We start from the raw sequence: 26,275 nt of genomic DNA on the forward strand, positions 1-26,275 counted from the left end.
TTGACATTAGTTCTACCTCTTTGATCAATCTTCTTCATGAACTTGTTGAATTGCCTCCCAAGCATGGCTAAGGCTTCTGATATACTTTCATCACCTCCTGTATATCCTTCTTCTGACTCCTCTTCAGCATTTGATACAAAGGCTATGCTTTTCTTCTTCTCAGCATACTCACCTAAGCCCATTTCAAAGGTTTGGAGAGAACCAATGAGCTCATCTACCTTCATATTGCTGATGTCCTGAGCCTCCTCTATGGCAGTGACCTTCATAGCAAACCTCTTAGGCAAGGACCTGAGAATCTTTCTTACAAGTTTCTCTTCAGTCATTTTCTCACCTAGTCCACCAGAGGTGTTTGCAATTTCAAGAATATTCATGTGAAAGTCATGAATAGTCTCCTCCTCTTTCATCCTCAGATTTTCAAACTTGGTTGTCAACATCTGAAGTTTGGACATCTTCACCTTGGAAGTACCTTCATGAGTTACCTTGAGGGTATCCCAAACTTCCTTAGCTAGTTCACAATGGTGCACCAGCCTGAAGATGTTCTTAGTGATTCCATTGAACAGTGCATTCAAGGCTTTGGAGTTTCCAAGAGCTAATGCCTCTTGTTCCTTGTCCCAATCTTCTTCGGGAATCTGCACACTGACTCCATCTTCATCAGTCCTCGTTGGATGTTTCCATCCCTTGTTGACAGCTCTCCAGACTTTGCTGTCTAGAGACCTTAAGAAGGCTATCATGCGAGGCTTCCAGTCATCATAATTAGATCCATCCAACATGGGTGGTCTGTTTGAGTGTCCTAAATCCTTGTCCATGGTACTAGAAAGTAACTTCCCTAGATCTCACCCAGAACTTCACAAGCAGGGTGCCTGCTCTGATACCAATTGAAAATCTAGTTATCAGACTTTGGATGTCACACTGGTTGTTATGACATCCAATTCTGCACAGACAGGGATTATGCAGAACTTAATAGTAAGTGCAGTAAATAACACAAGTAATTGTTCACCCAGTTCAGTCCAACATGACCTACATCTGGGGGCTACCAAGCCAGGGAGGAAATCCACTATTAGTAGTATCAATTCAAAGCTAAACTCACCCGTTTACAACTTATCACTTAATCCCTACCCAATGCAATTTCAATCTTAACCTAAGATCAGAGTTCCTACTCACTCCCCCTCAATCACCTTAGTGATATTAAAGACACTTTGAAGTCACACTTCAAAAACAACTCTTGATTATGCTTCACAGCTTAAATCAAGATACACAGCACTCACGCTTAAAAGCTTTGAGTGACACAACACTTACAACTCAATGAACACCCTATGCCAAAGCAATCATCTACTTGATAATGGCTTGGCTTACAAGATACGTCTAATACAAGACTCACAAAATACAACAGTGAAGTATGATGGACACACTAACTCTTCACGCTTCAAAATCCCCGAAACTGAATGAAGGAATGCCTTCCTTTTTATATTGCAGCACCTGGGCTTTTGCACCTGTATTTTCCTGAATTTTAGGTCACACAAGTTCCCTCAAATTCAACATTTAGGTTGCTAACAAATAGGCTATTTGTTAGGTTCATTGAATGTAGCTTGGTTGTTGATTTCCTGGATTTTCTCTCAGCTGTTGAATCCCTAAAGAATAGCCTGAGAAAAAGCTGAAACAGAAAACTGAACAACCTACAATTTAGCATATGCTGTCAGGCACGAATGTCACGACATTCAGCTTGACATCAAGGTCCATATGCTGAGTCTGTTTTTCCAGAAAACAGACTGTACAATTTGCTGACCTGTACATGATCAAAATGACCATACTACAGTAACAGCTTACATTAGTAAATGTCAAAATGTCCAACTTAACATTTACACATTTGGCCTTAAGTTAGTTCTGTTATTCTCTTGAAGAACAAACTAAGTTATATGCTGAAGTATAGCAGAACACCACTCTGCCTAATCTTCACCAGCTGCTGTTAATGATGAATGTCACAACATCCAGTTTGACATTCAGTCAGTAGGCCTTATGCCAGGTCTGATTCTTCCTTGATAACCAGACTGCAAATGAATACTAAGTTCTAACAGAACTTCTGTTCCTTAGTATCTGTTGACAGGTATGAATGTCACAGCATTCAATAATCCTGTGTTAGCTAGTCCTGCAGTAACTACAATGTAGTCACATATACATGTCATGACATCAGTCAAGACATTAGTGTTTTACCATATAATGCAGCCAATTTAAACACCTACAATACTAATCGAAGTAACCGCTTCTAACAACCTTTCCACCAAATCGAGACAAGTGGCGCTTTGCATGCATGTAACTATCCATTATGCTCCACGTGTATCTTCAACAATTTAGATAAGAACAGAAATTTCCTCCTTTATTTGAATTTGAATCCCTCGTCGAACCACAACTGGTGACGTCTCTGTCGAAAAAACACTTTAAACTACTAAAAAATTTCTAAGTCCACACAACATTTTTACCCTTGTACCAAGGCATCTTTGACTAGAACTTCAAATGTATAATTTTATCGAAACATCTTCACAGAAAACTTTATTCTCTTAATTTATATGAACGTCGAAATTGGGAGCTAACAAAATTTATATTAAATTTATGGCAAAATTTCCAAATTTTTTTTTCTTTATTTATTTTTTCGACACAAGCCTAAACAAAAAAAAAATCTCGTAGTTTTATTTATTTATCGCTCTATCTCTCCTGTCTTCAAAGTTTCACATGCTCACTCCGTGTCACTCATCACACCACTCTACTTTCCAGCTTAGACATGTTGAGACATTTCCTTCTCAAACGTTCCCTTGGCATTCACCATCACCACTACCACCCTTCAACTCCTTCACATTCCCACCTTCTCCGAACCCTCCCTCCAAAACCCTTTCTCCGCCAATTCTCCTCTTTACCAGAACCCAACACCGATGCCGAAACCCGCAAATACTTGGGCTACGCCGCCCTTCTTCTCTTCTGTGGCGCCGCCACTTACTACTCCTATCCGTTACCCGAAAACGCCAAGCACAAGAAGGCCCAGATCTTCCGATACGCTCCTTTGCCGGAGGACCTGCACACCGTTTCCAACTGGAGTGGCACGCATGAGGTGCAGACCCGTTTTTTTCACCAACCCGAGAGCATTGACCAGCTCGAGCGTGTTGTCCGTGAGGCTCACCAGAGCAAGACCAGAATCAGGCCCGTAGGCTCGGGACTTTCCCCAAACGGAATTGGGCTTTCACGAACTGGAATGGTGAATTTGAGCTTGATGGATTCGATATTGGAAGTTGATAAGAAGAACAAGACTGTGAGAGTGCAGGCTGGTATTAGAGTGCAGCAGCTTGTGGATGGGATTAAGGAACATGGACTTACACTACAGAATTTTGCTTCCATTAGGGAACAACAAATTGGTGGCATTATTCAGGTCAATAATTTTACTTTAGGTCATATCTCTGAATCAAATGGATTGAACTTAAGAATCACTGTTCAGCCTCAGTTTAGAATATTCAAATTGTTGAAATACTAAGCATTTATGATTTATGAACTTTTGAGTACTAAAAGATATCACATTTTCACATTCTTATTAGTGTTTAAGGAATTGAGATTATACTAAAAGTTCTTGAGTGTCATTTTATCTTTCAAATTAGTTTATGAATGTGTATTCATTCAATTCATGAAATTAGAGTTAAAGTACTCACGTGAGAGCTAACTTACCTGTAAAGCACGGACACTGGTGTGTCGCGGTGTCTGACACGTGACGGTGTCCGACACTTGTATGGTATCCGTACGACACGTATTAGAAAAGTCAAACAAATGTCCTTCCAAAACAAATGATTTTTTTCTTTGTTTCGAGACCCTTTGAATTAGTGCACGACACCCGTATGACACTCACACAACACGTGTCGGACAATTCATGCAAATGTTAAAAAAAAATGTTTTTTTCTTTGCTTCAACGCACCTTCTACATTTTTTGGTTGGACAAATCTGATACATATTTAAAAGGATTAAACATGTATTGCAACAATGTTATCTATGTAGAATTAAAGACATCAATTTTTATTATAATAATTTAACTTTTTAAATAAAAGATGGATAAATGAATGTTAAGCATTGTCATATATGTAGTGGTGTCTGTGTCCTATGTTTTTGACATACTCAGTGTCAGAGTGTCCGTATCATGTCGTGTCCTGGTGTCCGTGTCGGATTCTGCGCTTCGTAGAACTTGACTAGCTAAATACATTAGTGAATCTCATCAAGTTTTGATGATACACAAATTTGTTAGACATGTGTTTTATCTTGGATTAATTTGAATCATTTGTTTGAGTATGTAAAGTGTGCAAATATTATTTGAAAAGGAAATAAAATAATTTCCGCGTGCCTTTCCCCCCTCGTAAAATAAATGAATGTGCTTGATGTGGTTTATTGAATAGAAATCTATCCATTGCCACATTGGTTCATATAAACTGTGCTTCTTTGCATTCATGTTCATTAGGTTGGTGCACATGGCACTGGTGCAAGTTTGCCTCCTATTGATGAACAAGTCGTTGCCATGAAACTAGTCACCCCTGCCAAGGGGACAATAGAAATCTCAAAAGAGAAAGATCCAGAGCTGTTTTATCTTGCTCGTTGTGGCCTTGGAGGACTTGGAGTTGTGGCAGAAGTCACCCTACAGTGTGTTGATCGACAGGAGCTTGTGGAGCACACAGTTGTCTCAACCATGGATGAGATAAAGAAGAATCATAAGTAATTGCTGAAGTTTTATCTTTTTTGAGCATATCAAATCAATTACCATATTGCTCCCCCGTCCCCAATTTTTATATAAAGAATCAATTACCAATTTTTAGAAAAGATCAATCTAAATATCAACTACACATTCCTAACACATTATATTCAGTCTTTTTTTTTGGAACATAATGAAACTAAGATCAAGAACTTGCAAAGGGCCCGCTTGTTTAAACTTTGACAATATGTATTTTTAGATTGTGTAGGAAGATGATTTACTTTTAGGGATTCTGTAAAACAGAAGCGATTGTTCTTGGTGACTAGAATTTATGGAGTGACACTAATATATGGTTTGGTGAGCTGGTTTATGATTTATTCTAATAGTAATAGTAAAAGAGTGACTCAGGACCCAAGGCTTCCATTATTGTGGGGGTTTCGGTAGGTCAGTTGCATGCATCCTTAACTCCTAACTCCATAAATGGAGAGTCTGTATCTCTGATTAGAACCTTTACCTCCAAGTTACACTTGTTGTTATAAGCCAATAAATTCAGACTGTGGTAATGGGGCTTTGAGTTCAGAGCAACCGTTAAATTAATTATCCAGAGGTACATGCTGCATCACATTGTTTCTCTATTTATAAATATACCTGTTCACCTATAGTTAAAACAAAACTATCATTTTGGTCCATAGAATCACCCCAAAGTTGTCTGAGAACAACAGCATTGATAGCGGTAAATATCCTTGAATTGAATGACCAATTTTATTGTCATTGATAAGTGGTGCTTGGACATGACATCACATATATCTTGAGAGGGCCCTAAGTATGTGTTTTTTTCTGTTGAAATCTTCTCGGTAATATTTCACTTGTATGATTGTGTATACTTCTCTGATTTGTTTCTTTCTGTTGCATGAATGTGCTTGTATATTCCTTTTTTTGTTGCCTTTGGGCTGATTGATTGAGGATCTGCCTCCAAACCAAATATTTAGATTGTCCTTTTTTTTTCTTATGTAGGAAATTGCTATCTGAGAATAAGCATGTCAAGTACCTTTATATCCCTTATACTGACTCTGTTGTGGTTGTGAGATGCAATCCTGTTTCAAAGTGGAAAGGTCCCCCTAAGTTCAAGCCAAAATATACTAAAGATGAAGCCATACAGCATGTCCGCGACCTTTATAGGGAGTCCCTCCAGAAATATAGGTACGGTTTTACCTAGTTATTAATTTTCTGATTTATGAATTAAGACTAGTACTTGTAGAAGTTGTTGTTTTCTCTGCTATGGTTTGCAGTTGGTTTGTGACTTGTGTTTCATTTATTATGTAATTTCTTTTTTTTTTCCCATCATTTTGTATAATTTAAACTTGTATTTGTTAGTAAAATTGGGTTCCCCTTTTCTCATTGCATTTGATACTATATATAATAGTGTCAGTAATTACAGGTAATTACAATTCATAATGACTAATTACGACTCGTAATGACTAATTTCCTATTCTATGAAAGTATATTATTCACAATAAATATAAAGATTATTTCCTGATTAACATCCCCCCTCAAATTGATATGGCTGATCAAGGAGCATCAATTTGCTAACAAGAAACTGATGTCGTGGGCGTGGAACAGCCTTGGTAAGAATATCTGCAACCTGCAACTGAGTACTGACGTGAGGAAGTGATATTATTCGATCATCGTAGGCGTCGCCTATTGAATGACAATCAACTTCTATATGTTTGGTGCGTTCATGAAAAACAGGATTTGCCACAATTTGAATGGCACTTGTATTGTCAGCATAAAGTGAAGTTGGCTCTGTTTGGGGAAATCCAAGTTCAGCCAAAAGACCACGAAGCCAAAGTATTTCTGAACAAGCAGCAGACATGGCACGATACTCTGATTCAGTAGAAGATTTAGAAACTCTTGCTTGCTTCTTACTTTTCCAAGAGATCAATGAAGAACCAAGAAACATGCACCAACCAGTAACAGATCGACGAGTATCAGGACATCTTGCCCAATCAGCATCACTATAAGCACTCAACTGAGGAGAAATTCCAACGAAAAAGAATAATCCGCGGTGAGTGGTTCCCTTTAAGTAGCGAATTATACGGCGAACCACAGCTAAGTGAAGATGGCGAGGAGAATGCATGAATTGACTTACTTGTTGAACAGTAAAAGATATGTTAGGGCGAGTAATAGTCAAGTAGTTGAGGCTACCCACAAGTTGGCGATACAATAAGGGATCAGGCAAAAGATCACCATCATCACGATGATATTTAACATTAACCTCAAGAGGAGTATCTACCGGATTAGCCGATTCGAGACCAGTCATAGAAATCAGATCTGTAGCATATTTGTGTTGATGGAGAAAGATGCCCTTGGATGTAGAATGGACCTCAAGACCAAGAAAATAATGTAGATTACCCAAATCTTTCATGTGAAATGAGGCCTGTAACTGTTGCTTAAGTCGCTGAATGGAAACATGATCAGAACCAGTAATAACCATATCATCAACATACAAAAGAAGCAGAACAATACCCGCAGATGTACTATGAATAAATAAAGAGGAATCATACTGACTCTGAGTAAAGGAGAATCCAAGTAGAGTGGAGCGGAATTTCTCGTACCATGCTCTAGGTGCCTGTTTCAAACCATATAAGGAGCGTTTGAGTTTGCACACGCCTTTAGATGAAGAGAATAAGCCTTGAGGTGGAGTCATATAAATATCTTCTGTCAGGTCACCATGAAGAAAAGCATTCTTCACATCCATTTGATGAAGAGACCACCCACTAGAAGCAGCTATAGAGATGATCGTGCGAACAGTTGTCATTTTGGCAACCGGTGCAAATGTCTCATCATAATCAATTCCATATTCCTGCTTGTTTCCTAAAGCAACCAAACGAGCCTTGTGACGGTTAAGGGACCCATCAGAATTTAATTTCACAGCATACACCCATTTGCAACCTATAGGTTTGACATCAGGAGGACAAGAGACAATATCCCATGTGAAATTCTCTTGAAGAGCTTGAAGCTCTTCATTCATTGTTTTTATCCATCGCACATCTTTAACAGCCTGTGAGTAACAAGTAGGAATAGGTATGCTAGAGAGTGTGACAGTCAGAGAAGTATGTGAGGAATCATACTTGTCTGGTGAATATCTATCTGGTGCGCGAGATATTCTACCAGAACGTCGTGGTTCAACCGGTACAGGATCAGGTGGCGGTTCAGCGTCGGGAAAGGGTGTGGGAACCTGCTGTCTGTGTTTTCTGACATATACATGACCTGGTTTATAACGTTCTATAGATTGAGGCATAATAGAAAACTTAGGAAGAGTAACAATATCATTAATGACAGGAGAAACATATGGAAATATAAACTGTTTATCAAAAAATGTCACATTCCTAGAAATGCGAAAACGATGGTTAGTGACATCATAACACACAAATCCCTTATGAGAGTGACTATATCCCATAAATGCACATTGAACGGATTGTGCTCCAAGCTTATGTCTTTCAAAAGGAGGTAAGTGAATAAAAGACACACACCCAAAAGTATGTAAAGCACTATAATCAGGATGAATTTTAAAAAGACGAAAGAAAGGAGAATCAAGATCAATAACCATAGAAGGAAGACGATTGATCAAGAAGACAGCTGTGGAAAGAGCCTCCACCCAAAATCGGGATGGTACAGAAGCTTGGAGAAGTAAAGTGCGTGTTACATCAAGCAAATGACGATTCTTACGTTCTGCCATACCATTTTGTTGAGGGGTATTGGGACAAGATCGTTGAGACAAGATGCCTTTTTGTTGAAGGTATTCCTGAAACTTATGAGACATGTACTCACCACCAGAGTCAGAGCAAAAAATTTTAACACTTGCTTGAAATTGAGTTTTAACATATGTCAAAAATTTCTGAAACATAGAAAACACTTCAGATTTAGAACGGAGAAAATATATCCAAGTAAAACGACTATAATCATCAATAAATGTGACAAAATATTTATAGTGAGCATGAGAAACTACGGAAGACATTCCCCATACATCACTATGAATTATCTCAAAACAAGTAGAGGCACGGTGAGCATCAGACGGAAAAGGAAGTGTTTTACTTTTAGCCAATTTGCAAACAGAACATGAAACCGAGGCATTAGAAATAACATTTTGATTTCCCAACAAACCAGTTTTACATAAATGAGACAAAACAGAAGAGTTTGGATGACCTAATTTTCTATGCCAATCCTCATAAGAATTCAAAACGTTATTACACGCAAGAGATAAATGATTAGAAATAAATTGTATTGGAAACAATCTTCCCACTTTAGGCCCCTTCGCGATCACCTTCCTCGACACCTGCTCCTGCATAAGACAACCATCATTGGAAAAGTTAACATCATAATTTTTATCTACCAATTGACCAACAAACAATAAATTGGAAGCAAGTCCGGGTGATACAAGAACATCCCGAAAGTCAGAGTTTATATCGCCAACATTAGTGATAGATAAAATATTACCATCAGCTATTTGAATTTTCTGATTACCATGATAAGATTGTAAATTGTGCAAATATTCAGAGGAACCCGTCATGTGATTGGATGCACCAGAATCAAAAAACCATGGACGAGAAATATTAGAAGACTTACCCTGAATTCCCAAGGCCGAAAGAGCAGAAAGTACCATTTGTTGAATTAGTTCAGGCTGTAGAGTACCATCATTAGATGCATTAGTAACAGAAGGGCCAACTGTAGAATTTGTATTTGCATGAAATGCCTGCACTGAACTTTGTGTTGGTCGTGGAGGACGTGTGGGACAATCAGATATAATATGACCTTGCTGCTTGAATAATTGCAGAACTTTTTATTGCAACTCCGTGAAATATGGCCAAATTGTTTACAGGAGAAACATTGAACCTGTCTCATATCACGACCTTTACCTCTACTATGAGCAGCAAATGCAACCACTGTAGGCTCAGAAACAGCAACTTCATGAGACATGGTTCCTTGAGTAGCAAGACGTTGTTCCTCTCGAAGAAGTTCACCAACACATGTATCTAAAGAAGGAACAGGAGTCCTGTTCAGCAAAGCACCTCTGACAACTTCAAATTCTGGACGAAGTTTCATAAGAAATTGATCTCGCCGACTAGTGCTGTAGACCTCCTGGACATCCGCAAGAGAACTCTTGGGAACATCCACATGTATAATCGTAGAGTGTTTTGTCCACCAATTCAAAAAACCAGAATAATATTTTTGAACTGACATATTACCTTGTTTGTAGTTGGCTATCTCGAGCTCCAACTGGAAACGTTTGGCCGCATTGTCCTGATTGTAAATACGCTTTAAATAGTTCCACATTTCTTGAGCAGTGGAAAAAGATCGCAAATTATTAATCATCTGAGGATCAATAGTATCGAGAATCCAAGTGATAATTTGAGCATCTTTGGTTTCCCAAACATCTAAATCAGTTTTCTCTAGCGGTGCCATAGAGATATCATCCAAGTGATTCCATAATCCCTTCCCTTTGACATACATTCGAAACTGAAATTCCCAAGCCGGATAATTTTTACCGGTAAAACGAACACAAAAATTATCTTTTTCTTTTTCTGAATTCATGATACAATTTTTTTAAATTTTTTTTTAAAGTAAAGCCCGTGCAGCAGAATTTATTATTATTATTATTATTCTTTTTTTTTTTTTAATTCTGCACCCACCTCTTGAAATTACAAAAGAAAAAAAAAGGAAAGGAAGACAAAACAACCTATGTTAGCAAACCTAAATACCTAGCACCGTAAAAAAGGAAACAATCTGTACCGTCGCGATTGCAGAGTCGTAAATGGCAGGATCGTAAATGGCAGCAATGAATCAAAATCGTGAGAAGTCACCGAGAAGTCACCGATCAAAATCGATCACAAATACTAAATAACGATGTCAAAGCAAGACCGTCAATCTTGAACATAAACAACGACAATCCTGAACAACACCGAGAATCAAGAGACGACAACAGAACTCAGAGTCACACACAAGCAACGACAATTCAGAACAATATCGAGAATCACGATCTCAATCCTTCAAATCGAGAATCACCGAGACAAAATTAAGATACGGCACGAAACCGCAAACAACAGATCGAATCCGACAATGAACCGGAATGGAAGAGACAATTTCGAGAACGACATAGTGGGTGTCGCCGGACAAGCCCAAGATAACACGATTTCAAAGGTTTGGTTTGATCGAACCTTCTGATACCATGTTAGTAAAATTGGCTTCCCCTTTTCTCATTGCATTTGATACTATATATGATAGTGTCAGTAATTACAATTCATAATGACTAATTACAACTCGTAATGACTAATTTCCTATTCTATGAAAGTATATTATTCACAATAAATATAAAGATTATTTCCTGATTAACATTATTCAGAACCAGAGCCAGACAGCTAAATGAATTAATCAAAGGTCTATTACTTTAGTCATTCATTTCACTGTTTTGTAGGTGGTAAAAATCTTCATGGTTTCATGTAAATTATATTGCATGGAGTGGTAAATGTTAATGCATTTTTTCACCAATGAGTGCAAACATTAGTTTTTCTACCATCATTTTAATTGGTTTCCCAATTAGCACCTTACAGCCAATTACTTTTGCAGAACTGGACCAGAGTTGAATGAAAAATAGAGTGTGTGAGGGGATGTGATATGGCAGACTTGCCTCTGGTTAAGTGATTCTGAGGTATATAAATGAAAAATGAAAAAAACCCCTCCTCAGGGAATTTGAAAGATTGCTAGTGCTACCCTTTCCATATGAATTATTTGATTTCCAATCCTTTTCTAATCTGGTTTTCAGCCCCTGTCTCCTATATCTAACAGAAATCTTTTGTTAGGTGCAGTGATAAATCCTAGAGTTCGAGGAACTAGGGGCCTCCAGAAATAACAGAGAGAAAGAGAATTTGGATAAAATCTTGCTTATTTCATTCATTCCTTACATGTCCATATATAGAATAGTTTTTGGATAGCAAATGCAGAAATAACGGAATATACAATAAGGAAGATCTAGAGAATATTGCTGCAAGATTTAGGTGAGCCACTGATAAGCTGCCACCTCATTTCCTCCTAACTGAATTTGTTGATTTATCATGTGATGAAATCTTCTAGATACTTTGGCATGTGGACTTCTCTCTTGGGCCTTCCCATTGCAACATCATGGGCCATTTCCACTGTGTTTTCTTCAGCCCATTTCCTATCATTCTCCACCCCATCTGGAAGCACCTTGTCCTCAAGGTGGTATGTTCGTTTGAGATTGTCCCAATCTTCCCAAGAAGTATCATCAGCATGCAGTCCTTCCCATTGCACGAGCACTTCGAGACGAGGCTCAGCCGTTTGAGTCCAGCGGGTGTTGAGTATCACTAGAGGAGTGATGATGGGTTGATTATCCAATGCTGATGGAGGTAATGTCGCTGTTGGAATTGGAGCAGAAGAGTCTTTGTGAAAAGGTTTCAACATGGAGCAGTGAAAAACCGGATGAATTTTGGATCCTTGTGGCAAGAGGAGTTTGTAAGCAACACTTCCCACCTTCTCCAGAATTTGAAACGGACCGTAAAAACGTTTGCTGAATTTCGAATACGGAGTGGCAGTGACGGAAATCTGTCGATGTGGTCGTAATTTAACCATCACCCAATCTCCGATATTGTATTGCATATCCCGTCTATGTGCATCAGCAAATTTCTTCATATCTTGTTGTGCCCTGGTCAGTTTTCTGCGCAGAGAGATCAGCATAGTCTCACGATTAGCCAACAATTCATCAACAGCTTCAATAGTGGAGGTGCCTACCAAATATTGCGGAATGGTGGGTGGTGTTTTCCCAAAAGTAATCTCAAAGGGAGATTTTCCAGTGCCTGAGTGTTGAGACGTGTTGTAAGACCATTCAGCCCACACGAGAAACTTGCCCCAAGTTGTCGGTTTCGAGTGTACAAACGCACGGAGATACTGCTCAATGATCCTATTTGCCACTTCTGTCTGGCCATCAGTTTGAGGGTGGTAGGACGAACTCATACGTAACTTAGTGCCGCTGAGTCTGAACAGCTCTTGCCAGAATCGACTCACAAATAATGGATCACGGTCTGAAACCAAGCTACGAGGCATGCCGTGGATCTTGCCAACAATGTCCATAAAGAGTAAGGCAACCTTGTAAGCAGTATAGTGAGGTTGCAACATACCAAGATGAATGCCTTTGGAAAAACGGTCAACGACCACTAGGATTGTGGTGTTCCCTTTGTAAGGAGGTAAACCCACGATAAAGTCAAGAGATAAGTCTTCCCACGGCGCATGAGGAATTGGCAATGGACAGAGCAATCCCGCAGCTTTCTTTGTTTCATATTTGGAGTGTTGGCAGTCCAAACAAGCGAGAACAAATTTATGGACATCATCACGCATCCCGACCCATGTAAAGTTTGAGCTTAAGCGTGCCAAAGTCTTGGTGACACCCATATGGCCTCCGGTGGGTGTTTTATGGAATTCCTCCAACAGAACCTTTATGAAGGAAGTGGTGCGTGGCAACCAAATGCGATCTTTGTGATATATAAGACCCTGAATAATTTTGAAATCTTGTGCCCCCTCAGTGTTATTGGTAATGTCTTGTAGTTTAGAGAGAAATTCATGTTGCTGGGAGAGTTCCTGCTTTAATGTTTTCAGGAAGGAGAAACTGGGGACTGACAACATGTAGAACTCAGAGGACTCATTTTCTGGTATGCGAGAAAGGGCATCTGCAACCACATTCGTTTTTCCGGAACGATACTGAATCGTGTAATCATAACCAATCAACCGTGACAGGTACAACTGCTGTTCTGGCGTTTGTACCACTTGTGACATCAATTCCTTTAAGCTGCGGTGATCTGTCAGAATCACAAAGGAGTGGCCCAACAAATATTGTCGCCATTTCTTCACTGCTGCTGTGATGGCAAAGAGTTCTCTGACATATGTAGACGCATTCAACAACTTGCGACAGAATGGTTTGCTAAAGAAAGCAATTGGTTGGTTCTGTTGAGATAGCACGGCACCCATGCCGACACCGGAGGCATCCGTTTCTACCATGAAAGGCAAAGTAAAATTAGGGAGAATCAGAACTGGTGCAGTGCTTACAGCAGTTTTCAGAGTATCAAAAGCTAACTGCGCACCAGAATTCCAGCCAAATTGATCTTTTTTGAGGAGTTGAGTTAATGGAGCTGCAATTGTCGCATATCCCTTGATGAATCGTCGGTAGAAACCTGTCAAACCCAAGAAACCACGAAGAGCTTTGAGAGTGCTTGGTACTGGCCACTGCTGAATCGTAAGAACCTTCGCCTTAACTGGTTCAACCCCATGTTGGGAAACAATGTGACCAAGGTATTCAATCTGACGTTGAGCGAACAAGCATTTTGATTGCTTGAGAAAAAATTGTCCTTCCTGTAAAACCTGAAATGCTTGATCCATATGCTTCAAGTGGTCCTCATAATTAGTGCTGTAAATTAGAATATCATCAAAGAACACAATGATAAACTTGCGCAGAAATGGCTTGAATATCGTGTTCATGGTAGCTTGAAATGTCGATGGTGCGTTGCATAGTCCAAACGGCATAACCCGGAACTCATAGTGACCCTGATGTGTCCGAAAAGCGGTTTTAAAAACATCTTCCTCCCGCATCAGGATCTGATGATACCCCTGTAGCAAATCCAATTTTGTGAACCACGCAGCCCCACCCAACTCGTCTAACAGTTCATCAACAGTGGGGATGGGAAATCGATCCTTTATAGTGATTGAATTTAAGGCTCGATAGTCGACACAAAATCTCCAAGACCCGTCTTTCTTCTTAACAAGGAGAACCGGTGACGAAAAAGGACTTGTACTCGGTCGTATCACCCCATTAGCTAGCATAGTGTCCACTTGTTTCTCAATTTCGTGTTTCTGAAAATAGGGATAGCGATAAGGACGAACATTAACAGGATGGGCCTGGGGTAGTAAGTGTATGGAGTGGTTGGTCTCACGAGCAGGTGGAAGGTTTGACGGTATCTGAAATAAGGAGTCATACTTGTGAAGTAGTGTTTGGAGTTTAGGGTCACTGATTTGGGTTGAAGGGGGCTCTGGTTGTAGAACTTGGATATGAAAGAAGGCACTAGCTCCTTTAGTGTGGAGGAGGCGTCGCACCTGTTGGGCAGTAATGAGGTGAAGGCCACCATCTCTCTCTCCCCTTAGTTCTATCATCTTACCATTCTTGAGAAACTTCATAGAGAGATCATTATAGTCAGTAAGAATCGGACCCAAGGATTTCATCCATTGAACACCTAACACAATATCAGCACCACTGAGGGGAAGGACGTGTAGGTCAACGGTGAATGTGTGAGACTGAATGTAAATTTTTACTTGAGGGCAAATTTGGTGGCACTCAATTTCATTGCCATTACCTACCATGACCTTGAGAGAGTAAGTGGATTGGGCCTTCAGCCCAAGAGATTTAACCAGCCTTTCTTGGATAAAGTTATGGGTGCTGCCTCCATCAACTAGGATAACTGCATTGTGGGTGGAGATGCGGCCCACCAGACGCAGAGTTTCAGGGGCCAAGTGGCCCGAAAGGGCATGGAAACTGATTTGGGCTTGATTAAGGGTCGGGTCGGGTTCCGATTCAAATAACAACTCAGATTCACAAGGATTCGGAATCGTATTCGTTTCTTGGGGCTCATCTTCTTCCATAATAAGGACAAAAAATTTTGACGCACATTTGTGACCTGGGCTAAACTTCTCATCACAGTTAAAACACAAACCCTTCTCACGGCGGAGAGTCATCTCCGTAGGTGTCAGTCGTTTGAAATGTGGTACGGTTGGTTTGGGGTTGTTTGGAAAACGGTTATGTGATGCAGCAGGTGTAGGAAGTATACCTTTATCGCGAGCAGATCTGTGAGCTTCATGGAGTTTCTCTTCCTGCAACCTGGCCAAAGCAGCAGCTTGGATAAGCGATAGTGGTTGCAACGCCTGAACCTCGCGACGAACGTCCGGTGCAAGCCCTGAGATGAAGCAGCTTAAGAGAAAGCTCGGTGGGAGACCCACAATACGATTTGCAAGCGTCTCAAATTCTGTTAAATATTCGTTGACCGACCCTTTCTGAGTGAGTTTGAACAGTGCGCCCTTGGGATCGTCGTACTGTGACGGTGCGAAACGGGCCTCGATTGCGTGTAGTAACGCCGCCCAACTGGTAAGCTGGCCGTTGCGAGACATCCATTGAAACCATCCGAGAGCTGGCCCTTCCATGTAGAAGGATGCAACTGTCAGTCGTTCTGCTTCCGGCGTGTCGTGATACTCAAAAAATTGGTTGATCTTGAAGATCCAACCCAAAGCATCTGTTCCATTGAAGCGAGGCACGTCGAGCTTCATACGGTGAGGTTTATTGGAGTTTTGGGGTGAGGTGTAGGACGGAGATCCGTTACCGGGGGAGTGAGATGACGTGTCGAGGGAGGAGAGTTTGCCGAGAATGTCATCAATTTTGGAAGCAAGAAGTGTTTGTGAGTTGGTAAGAGAGGTTTGATTGGTGGTTAAACGGGAGATAGCTTCGTCGATAGCTTTCGATCGAGTGCCGTCAGCCATGGATGAGGTTCAATGAAAGCAGCAAATTTGTTAGGTGCAGTGATAAATCCTAGAGTTCGAGGAACTAGGGGCCTCCAGAAATAACAGAGAGAAAGAGAATTTGGATAAAATCTTGCTTATTTCATTCATTCCTTACATGTCCATATATAGAATAGTTTTTGGATAGCAAATGCGGAAATAACGGAATATACAATAAGGAAGATCTAGAGAATATTGCTGCAAGATTTAGGTGAGCCACTGATAAGCTGCCACCTCATTTCCTCCTAACTGAATTTGTTGATTTATCATGTGATGAAATCTTCTAGATACTTTGGCATGTGGACTTCTCTCTTGGGCCTTCCCATTGCAACATCATGGGCCATTTCCACTGTGTTTTCTTCAGCCCATTTCCTATCATCTTAACTATAGGTTTTTACAATCAGTAAGCCACAATGCAACGTAACCCCTTGCCGTTCTATGTTTCCTAGCGTGGAAGCTTTTTTTATTAAGGGCCCGGTTCATAACTCTTCCTCAATACTTTAACCCTGTCCAAAAGATGTAATGTGGAAAATTTCTATTGGATTGCTCTAAAGAGCTACCTATAATTCTCACCTGGGAAGTTCTTTCCAATTAACAAGCATTTCAGCTTGCGTTTGGGGTTGTATCTAAAATCCAGCAAATCCTTGGTCTAAGTTCCATTTGTCTATAGTGCTTTCGGAAACTGTTGAGGACAATAGGAGACTGGTACACCTTTCTTCATTCGACTGACAGTCTGACATGAAACAAAGTTTAAATACTATGTGTGATAGAGCTCAAAGACTTCCTATCAATCAAGCGTATGTAAGTAGGCAGCCAATCTTTGTCAAAGATTAAAGACGTTTGGACAGGCGGATATGACCAATGTCACCTTTGCAAAATCTGTTCATTCTCTTCTGTATCTGGTTTATATTATGCGTAACTCATCTAAAATCAGGCCCCTTTCAGCTGACAAATAGTTCACTGTTTCCTCAATGGTGGGAAATTATATCTCTTTTGAAAAATCTTCCATCAAGGCTCTAATGGTTGTATTTTTGTTGAATTATTATAGTTCATGTTGAACCAAAATTCTGCTAAAGTCAACAGTCATTGCCACTTATTGGGTTTTTACCATGCGAAACACCTTGATGCTCTAAAACTTCACTTAGGAACTTAGTCCGCACATCTATTTGTGGGTGATATGCAGACCTGTAGTTTTTGACCATTAATTACTGGAACATTTGATCTCTGTCCAATACAATAATCGAAGTTGGTAAATGTGGAGCCTCAGTGTTTCAGAGATGTACTTTAATTTTAACCTAATTCTGATATTCTGTTTTTCATGCTTTTAATTATTTTCTCTGTTGGCAGCAGCAGTAATTTCAGTTGAATTGGATGGAATAGAATGAAAGTAGGAAGAGAACAGAATTCAATGTATAATAATGTATGCTTCACTTTGATGAAGCTGTCCTGAGGTAGATGATGATATATGAGACAAACCACCCTTCATAATATTCAAGAAACCCTAACCCTCTCCCAATATACTTTAGCTGGTTCTCACCCTTTTCTCTGGTATATGATAAAAAATCCTGAATAACTATGGGTATTACAATCCATTACGTGGGTTGTTATCCCACTTCTTTTAATCCATCTTTCCTAGTGTCAACCACAGTTACCAGCTGAGGAAGACCATCCTTTGTACTGTGATCTGGGACACAAGGTCCAGTTTGGCTTATACTTTTGTTTCAGTTTGTTGTGGAGCCGGTTTTTTAATGCAACAGTGAGCCATTGTTTTCCAAATAAACAGGGAACAAGGAAAGGAGAGAACCTTCGGCTCATTTCAATATAAAAAGGATGCAGTGTTATCAAATAGCGGCGCCATGGCGGATATACACGGCGGTTTTTGGGCTCTCCGCAATGGTAAATATCGGCCGATATTGTAGGTTTTTTCCTGCATAATCCGCTATAACGGGGCCGCAAAGCGGCTGATATTGCTGGATTTTGGCTCTCCGCGATCCGCCATCGACAACACTGAAAGGAGGGGATGTGACCCTATTTCCGTTGAGATAAAGAGATCAAATAAAGGAAAGAAGGGAGAGTGAGCCCTTACTATGCAATACAAGTAAAGGGGATTTTTTTTTAAATATTCAATTACTGAAATTAGTGTTTGGAAATGCGCCTTTATGTCTATCAACTTAATGGTATGTCGAAAAAAACTGAAAATGAATGAGATCATATTAAAAAAGTAAAAAGGAGATAAAGGGATTGTTATCAAACTTTCTATCTTTTTTTATATCTTTAGTTAACTGCGTATTATTTAACTGTTTACATGTTGTGAACTTTTCTTTTAAAGTCAAATGGGGTTTTATTTGTTTTTTCAGAGTGGAAGGATCTAGGGATAAATCATCAGATGATGAACAAGATATAGACGAGCTATCTTTTACAGAACTAAGAGATAAGTTAATTGCCATAGATCCACTTAATAAACATCACATTGTCAAGGTCAATCAAGTTGAGGCCGAGTTCTGGAAGAAGTCCGAAGGATATAGGGTTGGATGGAGTGATGAAATATTAGGTTTTGATTGTGGAGGCCAACAGTGGGTATCAGAGACATGTTTCCCTGCTGGAAAACTGGCAAAGCCAAGCATGAAAGATCTTGAATACATTGAAGAGCTGAAGAAACTTATAGAGAAAGAAGAGATACCTGCTCCTGCTCCAATTGAGCAGCGATGGACAGCTAGCACCTGGAGTCCCTTGAGTCCTGCTTCAAGCCCGTCAGAGGATGATATATTTTCTTGGGTAATATTTTCATTTTCTGTATAAATAGTTTAGATAAAGTTCTAAATTCTGATCTATGCGAGAATGAATGAACTGATTTGATGTGGCCATAGTAGTGGAGCTTCGCTTTATGTTGTTTTGAAGTTTGTTTTCAAATTCTGATCTATGCGAGAATGAATGAACTGTTTTAGTTTTCAAATTTAAAATACGCCATGCTCTAGTTATTTCTCTAGTATGTTTGTTCAAAACATGTCTTTCTTAGATTTGGTGATTTTTTGTTCTTGCCTAGATCAATGTTTAGATGAGCTTCATTTTTTGTGTCTTTTGAGACTGCAGCTTGGAAAAAGATTAAAAGACTTTTTTTGTTGAAAGCTAAAATTCCAGCTACTCCATTGTTGCATTTAGTAGTAGACAAATATATCTAATTTGCTTGAAAAAATTCAAGTTTCCAATAAGTGCTGTTCTTATCTTTATTTTTACTGAACTTTTTAACATTATAATGCTGTTTGGAGGATTTAATTGAACAATTATATCTCTTATTCTGTTTCAGGTTGGCATAATCATGTACCTACCTACCATGGATGCTCGCCAGAGAAAAGATATAACGGAAGAATTCTTTCATTACAGGCATTTGACTCAGGCAAAATTATGGGATGATTACTCTGCTTATGAACACTGGGCAAAGATTGAGGTAATGATCAAAGCTTCACAAATAATGAAAAATAATCCAACTTAGTAATTGAATCTGATATACCAATTACTGTCATAATCTAAATCCATTGATGTTTGCCTAGTTTCTTCATATATAGTTACCAATTTTTGTTTGTTCCTATACAATAATCTACACCAACTTAATGGCATAATCTATATCTAGCATTTATTTATGTTTGTTCCTATACAATATTACAAGGTAAAGTTCTCTCTCTCACATCCGCATTCAAATGAGAGCACATGGTCATGTTCGTTTATAGTTTTTGTTGTAACTGAACTGTAATCTTATACTTAAATGCTAAAGACTGATAGAGGAGGTGCGGAGAGTGAATTAAATGAGAATGTGAACATTGAGTATGGGCCCAAACCTAAGACTTGGAAGGTGTACACAAGGAAAAGGAAGAAGCATGACGTGGCTAAGAATCACCTGAAGGCGTGAGATGCATGTGACAGTAGTGCTATATAAGGATTAAGAAAAGAATAGAGAGGCAGCCAAGTTTTCAGTTAGTAGTGGGGTCACTTTTGAGTGATTTGTGGGAGGCCTGCGTGCCTAGGGATTGGTATAATCATTTACCAATCTGTCTTCTACCTTTTTCTGTTATTCCATTCTGTTTCACACTTTAATTGTAATTGTTCAGATCTTAATACAATTACAGTTTATTCTCTTCTATTTTCCTGTAACTGTTCCATTCATCAGAAAATAACCCATCAATTGGTCCGACCTGCCGGATCCACAACCTCACCATTATCGTTTAGTAGATGCCACGCAAACCTAACAAGATGGGAGAACGCCTTGATGTCCTTGAAGAACAGATGGGGGAAGTGAGATCTACCCTCGAGGCGTTGGCTCTGCAGATGCAACGGCAGAGCGCCACCATCGCGGAGCAAATGCAGCAGCAGAGTTTGGTGTTGAGCGAGCTTAGTAAACAGATTGGGCAAAAAACAGGGGAGAACGTCACTGAAAGCGAGAAGTCAGTGGGTGATCATTCGAACGGTGAATCTCGTCTCTCCGGCAAGAAGGTGAAGCTTCCGGTGTTCGACGGCGAAGATCCGGTTGCGTGGATTACGCGCGCTGAGATCTATTTCGATGTCCAAAATACATCGGAAGAGATGCGAGTAAAGCTTGCTCGTCTGAGCATGGAGGGTGCAACTATCCATTGGTTTAATTTGTTAAGGGAAACAGAGGACGAGTTGTCATGGGAGAAGTTGAAGAAAGCGTTGATCGCTCGTTATGGCGGTCGTCGATTGGAGAATCCGTTTGAAGAATTATCCATTCTTCATCAGAAGGGAAGTGTGGAGGAGTTTGTTGAGGCTTTCGAGTTGTTGTCGTCGCAGGTAGGACGACTTCCGGAAGAACAATATATGGGTTATTTTATGAGTGGCTTAAAACCCCAGATCCGAAGGAGGGTGCGTACGTTGAATCCTAAAAACAGGATGCAGATGATGAGAATGGCGAAGGACGTGGAAGACGAGCTGAAGGATGAAGACGAAGATGAGAGGTACGTTGGAAAAAAAGGAACAAATGAGAAAATGGGCCGGAGTGAGTGGGCTGGGTCAATTTTTAAGAATCGGAGCGGGTCTATTCAAAAGGATTCTGCCCGACCCGGAAATACGGTTTGGTCCAACCCGACACAGAAAAGTGGGTCAATTGGGTCCAATGCAAATTCCACGTCATCTTTATCTTCTACTGCAAAAAAGGGTGAGAATTCTGGATCGAGTGAGAAAGGGAAGGGAATACGAAGCATCCACAACGACGAGATGGCGGAGAGACGTGCAAAGGGATTGTGTTTCAAATGCGGGGGGAAGTATCAACCAACGCTCCATAAATGTCCAGAACGATCGATGCGGTTGCTGATTCTGGGCGAGGGGGAAAGTTTGAATGAAGAAGGGGAGATTGTGTCGTTGGAGGCGGAGGAAGAGGAAAGTGAAGAAGAAACTGAGATTGAGTGCAAGGCGATGGGAGTGTTAGGCACGATGGGGGAGTACAGGACCATGAAGATTGAAGGAATGATAGGAAATGTGGGGGTGCTGGTATTGATTGATAGTGGAGCAAGCCATAATTTCATTTCTTCTGAAATTACCTCTGCGCTGGGTCTTGATGTCACTCCTACGACTTCAAGGAACATCAAATTGGGGGATGGTCACAAGGTAGTAACAAAAGGGGTATGTAAAGGAATTTGTATGAAGTTAGGGTCCTTTGAAGTAGTGGTGGATGCTTTGGTCCTGGATTTGGGAGGGCTTGATTTGGTGCTAGGGATGGCGTGGTTGAGTACACTGGGGAAGGTGGTGATGGACTGGAAATTTCTCACTATGCAATTTCTAAGTGAGAATCGAGTGGTAAAACTCCAAGGCCAAGGAGTGAAACAGGAACAACAGGGTTTCCTCAATACGTTTCTGGAAGAGAAGCCCAACAGAGGAGGTATGGAATGGTGGTGGTCACAGGGCGGAGGAGGCAAGAAAAACAGGGAAACAGCACAGGAGGATTTGAGCTCCATCCTAACGCAATTTCCGGGAATTTTCCAAGAGCACATTCAACTTCCACCAGAACGAACTCAAGTTCATCAGATCAAACTCTTTTCAGGTCAGGGTCCTGTCAACGTGAGGCCCTATAAGTACCCTCATCACCAAAAAGAAGAGATTGAAAAACAAGTTGCAGAACTCTTAGCAGCAGGGGTGATACGGCCAAGTATGAGTGCTTACTCTAGTCCAGTCATTTTAGTCAAGAAGAAGGACAAGAGTTGGAGGATGTGTGTAGATTATAGAGCTCTAAACAAGGCCACAATACCAGATAAGTATCCCATACCTATTGTAGATGAACTGCTCGATGAATTGTATGGTGCTACTATATTCTCAAAAATTGACCTTAAGTCTGGATATCACCAGATTCGAGTTCATGAGAATGACATCCACAAAACAGCTTTTAGAACCCATAATGGACACTATGAATACTTAGTGATGCCTTTTGGTTTAATGAATGCGCCAGCTACTTTTCAAGCCACTATGAATGATATTTTTAGACCATTCCTAAGGAAGTTTGTCCTAGTGTTTTTTGATGACATTTTGGTCTACAGCAAGGACTTAGTAGAGCACCAAGACCATTTGAAACAGGTGCTAACTGTGTTATTATCTAACTGTTTTGTGGCCAACATGTCCAAGTGTAAGTTTGGATGTACAGAGGTGGACTACTTGGGGCATGTGATCTCAGGAAAGGGGGTAGCAGTGGACCCTGAAAAAATACAGTGTGTGTTAGACTGGCCAGAACCAAAAAATGTAAAAGGGGTCAGAGGTTTCCTAGGTTTAACTGGGTATTATAGGAAGTTTGTGAAGGACTATGGGAAGATAGCCAAACCCCTCACTGATTTGACTAAGAAAGATAATTTTTCATGGGGCCCTACTGCTGCTGAAGCCTTTCATAGATTAAAGCAAATCATGACATCATCCCCTGTACTGGTATTGCCTAACTTTTCTTTGCCTTTTGAGATTGAGTGTGATGCAGCTGGTAGGGGCATTGGGGCAGTGCTGATGCAGAATAAACAACCAGTAGCCTTTTTCAGCAAAGCATTGTCAGCAGGAAATCTAGCCAAATCTGTGTATGAGAAAGAATTGATGGCTCTTGTACTTTGTATTCAATATTGGAGACACTATCTTTTGGGTAAACCTTTTACAGTGTACACTGACCACAAAAGTCTTAAATATTTTTTGCAACAAAGAGTGACATCACCAGATCAGCAATGTTGGGTGGCTAAACTGTTGGGATACCAGTTTGAGATCAAGTACAAGCCTGGGTTGGAGAATAAGGCTGCAGATGCTTTATCCCGGTGTCATGGTGAGGTGGAACTGAAGACTTTAATCTCTTATTCTACATGGTTGGGTGGACACCTGTTGTTAGATGAGGTGGGAAAAGACCCTTATGTTCAGAAATTGAGGACAGAAGTTGAAAGCAAATTGGAGGCCAAACCCGGGTTCACTGTGAAACATGGAATTTTATTTTATCAGGGAAGGCTTGTTATTTCTCCCACGTCACCATCAATTCCTTTGTTGCTCGAGGAATTTCATAGCACTCCAAGTGGTGGCCATTCTGGGTTTTTAAGGACTTATAGGAGATTGGCAGAAAATATATACTGGGTAGGGATGCAAAAAAGGATACGTGATTTTGTAAGATCTTGTGATGTGTGTCAAAGGCAAAAATATGCAGCTACAACTCCTGGGGGTCTTCTGCAACCGTTGCCTATTCCAAATGCTGTTTGGGAGGATCTCTCCTTAGATTTCATAACTGGTTTGCCCAAGTCTAAGGGTTTTGATGTTGTGCTGGTTGTTGTGGACAGATTGTCTAAATATGGCCATTTTATCCCTCTGAAACACCCCTACACTGCTAAAACCATTGCAGAGGTCTTTGTGAAGGAAATTGTGAGACTGCATGGAATTCCACTATCCATCATTAGTGACAGGGATCCTATCTTTATTAGTCATTTTTGGCGGGAATTATTCAAGTTACAGGGCACTAAGCTCAAAATGAGTTCAGCTTATCACCCTGAAACGGATGGTCAAACTGAGGTTCTTAACAGGTGCTTGGAGAGTTATTTACGCTGTTTTGCATCAGAGCAGCCAAGAACATGGTCTCAGTGGATTCCTTGGGCAGAGTTCTGGTACAATACCACGTATCATGTATCCATTGGCAGAACTCCGTTTGAAGTAGTTTATGGCAGGACTGCTCCTAACTTGCTCAGATTTTTGAGTAATGAAACAAAAGTGGCAGCTGTGGCTTTAGAGTTGGCTGAACGTGATGAGGCTTTATCTCAGTTGAAGGGGCATTTGTTAAGAGCCCAACAGCAGATGAAGAAGTATGCGGATTTGAATAGGAGAGATGTGAGGTTTGAAGTGGGAGAATGGGTTTTCCTTAAGTTGAGGCCTCATAGGCAACAGTCCGTTATTAAAAGAATCCATCAGAAGCTTGCAGCTCGTTTTTATGGCCCTTTCCAGATTATTGAGAAGATAGGGGAGGTAGCATATAAGTTGCATTTGCCTGATCAGTCCAGGATACATCCTGTTTTTCATGTCTCTTTACTTAAGAAAGCTGTAGGAGACTATGAAGTCCAAGGGGAGCTGCCTAAGGAGTTAGAGGTGGTTATAGGGGTGGAACATTATCCTGAGAAGGTGCTTGGCTCTAGAATAACCATGAAAGAAGGAGTGGCTGTTGTCCAAAGTTTGATTCAGTGGAAAAATGGATCTGTTGATGATGTGACCTGGGAAGATAATGATTTTTTGCAGGGCCAGTTTCCAGATTTTATCCTTGAGGTCAAGGATGTTTTGAAGGAGGGTGGTATTGATAGAGGAGGTGCGGAGAGTGAATTAAATGAGAATGTGAACATTGAGTATGGGCCCAAACCTAAGACTTGGAAGGTGTACACAAGGAAAAGGAAGAAGCATGACGTGGCTAAGAATCACCTGAAGGCGTGAGATGCATGTGACAGTAGTGCTATATAAGGATTAAGAAAAGAATAGAGAGGCAGCCAAGTTTTCAGTTAGTAGTGGGGTCACTTTTGAGTGATTTGTGGGAGGCCTGCGTGCCTAGGGATTGGTATAATCATTTACCAATCTGTCTTCTACCTTTTTCTGTTATTCCATTCTGTTTCACACTTTAATTGTAATTGTTCAGATCTTAATACAATTACAGTTTATTCTCTTCTATTTTCCTGTAACTGTTCCATTCATCAGAAAATAACCCATCAAAGACTAACTCAGGTTTTAAAGGTTCACATTACTGATATTACCAAATATTTCAACAGAAAAAAATGAAAATAAAGTATTTGAGGTATAGTTAATCTCTGTTTATTATCTGATTTATAGGTTCCAAAGAACAAGGAGGAGCTTGTAGCTCTCCAGGCAAGGCTGAGAAAGCGGTTTCCTGTGGATGTATACAATAAGGCGAGAAAGGAACTGGATCCCAATAGGATTCTTTCGAATAACAAGTTGGAAAAGCTCTTTCCACAATCAGAAACCATATGACGTTCTGGGTTGATTATTTTTCTAAACTTTTCCTGTAAGTACATCTTGGACTTTAAGAACTTGACTGCAGCAAGTCATTTGGAACTTCAGGAAGCAAAATGTTAGTTACACATACAATCAGGATTATTATACAAAAACGCACGATCTTTCAGTTTATTGCTTGCGTGGAAAGAGAGCCAAAAGAAGCTTTAAGAGTTGCAATGTAATATATTAATAAGAGCTGGATTAATTAGGGAACTTTGCACTACCATCATGATGTCCACAATGCTCAGTTCTTGCGCATCTAATTTATTAGGGAACTTTGCACTACCATCTTGTTTTCCTAAGGCATGTTATATTGCTCTGCCAGAATTTACATTTGGAGGTTCTATATGATCTTACTATCAGTGTTAAGACCACGTGATTTGTTCTCCCCTTCCCGTGAGTAACATCTCAATGTTGACTACCTTGTTTGTAAGAGTCACCCTGAAAAACAGGTTAATGGACACGTTTATT

At 40.2% G+C, this 26,275-nt stretch overlaps 1 protein-coding gene across 1 annotated transcript; it reads left to right on the top strand.

Moving 5' to 3' along the window:
* The first annotated feature begins 2,705 nt into the window (after positions 1 to 2,705).
* LOC127098460 (L-galactono-1,4-lactone dehydrogenase, mitochondrial) lies at positions 2,706 to 26,178 on the top strand. The gene is made up of 6 exons (XM_051037068.1): positions 2,706 to 3,412; positions 4,481 to 4,731; positions 5,723 to 5,908; positions 18,667 to 19,084; positions 19,614 to 19,754; positions 25,622 to 26,178. The coding sequence occupies exons 1-6, from the start codon at positions 2,774 to 2,776 to the stop codon at positions 25,778 to 25,780; spliced, it is 1,794 nt and encodes a 597-aa protein (XP_050893025.1). The 5' UTR covers positions 2,706 to 2,773; the 3' UTR covers positions 25,781 to 26,178.
* The last annotated feature ends 97 nt before the right edge of the window (positions 26,179 to 26,275 follow it).

The sequence above is a fragment of the Lathyrus oleraceus genome, chromosome 6 (genome assembly GCF_024323335.1).
Source record: "Lathyrus oleraceus cultivar Zhongwan6 chromosome 6, CAAS_Psat_ZW6_1.0, whole genome shotgun sequence".
Classification (NCBI taxonomy): Eukaryota; Viridiplantae; Streptophyta; class Magnoliopsida; order Fabales; family Fabaceae; genus Lathyrus; species Lathyrus oleraceus.

What these genes read in the sequence shown, in the direction of transcription:
- LOC127098460 (XM_051037068.1), top strand. Translation starts at nt 2,774, where the DNA reads ATGTTGAGACATTTCCTTCTCAAACGTTCCCTTGGCATTCACCATCAC. An exon ending in AAATTGGTGGCATTATTCAG is followed by an intron (nt 3,413 to 4,480) that starts GTCAATAATTTT and finishes CATGTTCATTAG; the next exon opens with GTTGGTGCACATGGCACTGG. An exon ending in AGGATGATATATTTTCTTGG is followed by an intron (nt 19,085 to 19,613) that starts GTAATATTTTCA and finishes ATTCTGTTTCAG; the next exon opens with GTTGGCATAATCATGTACCT.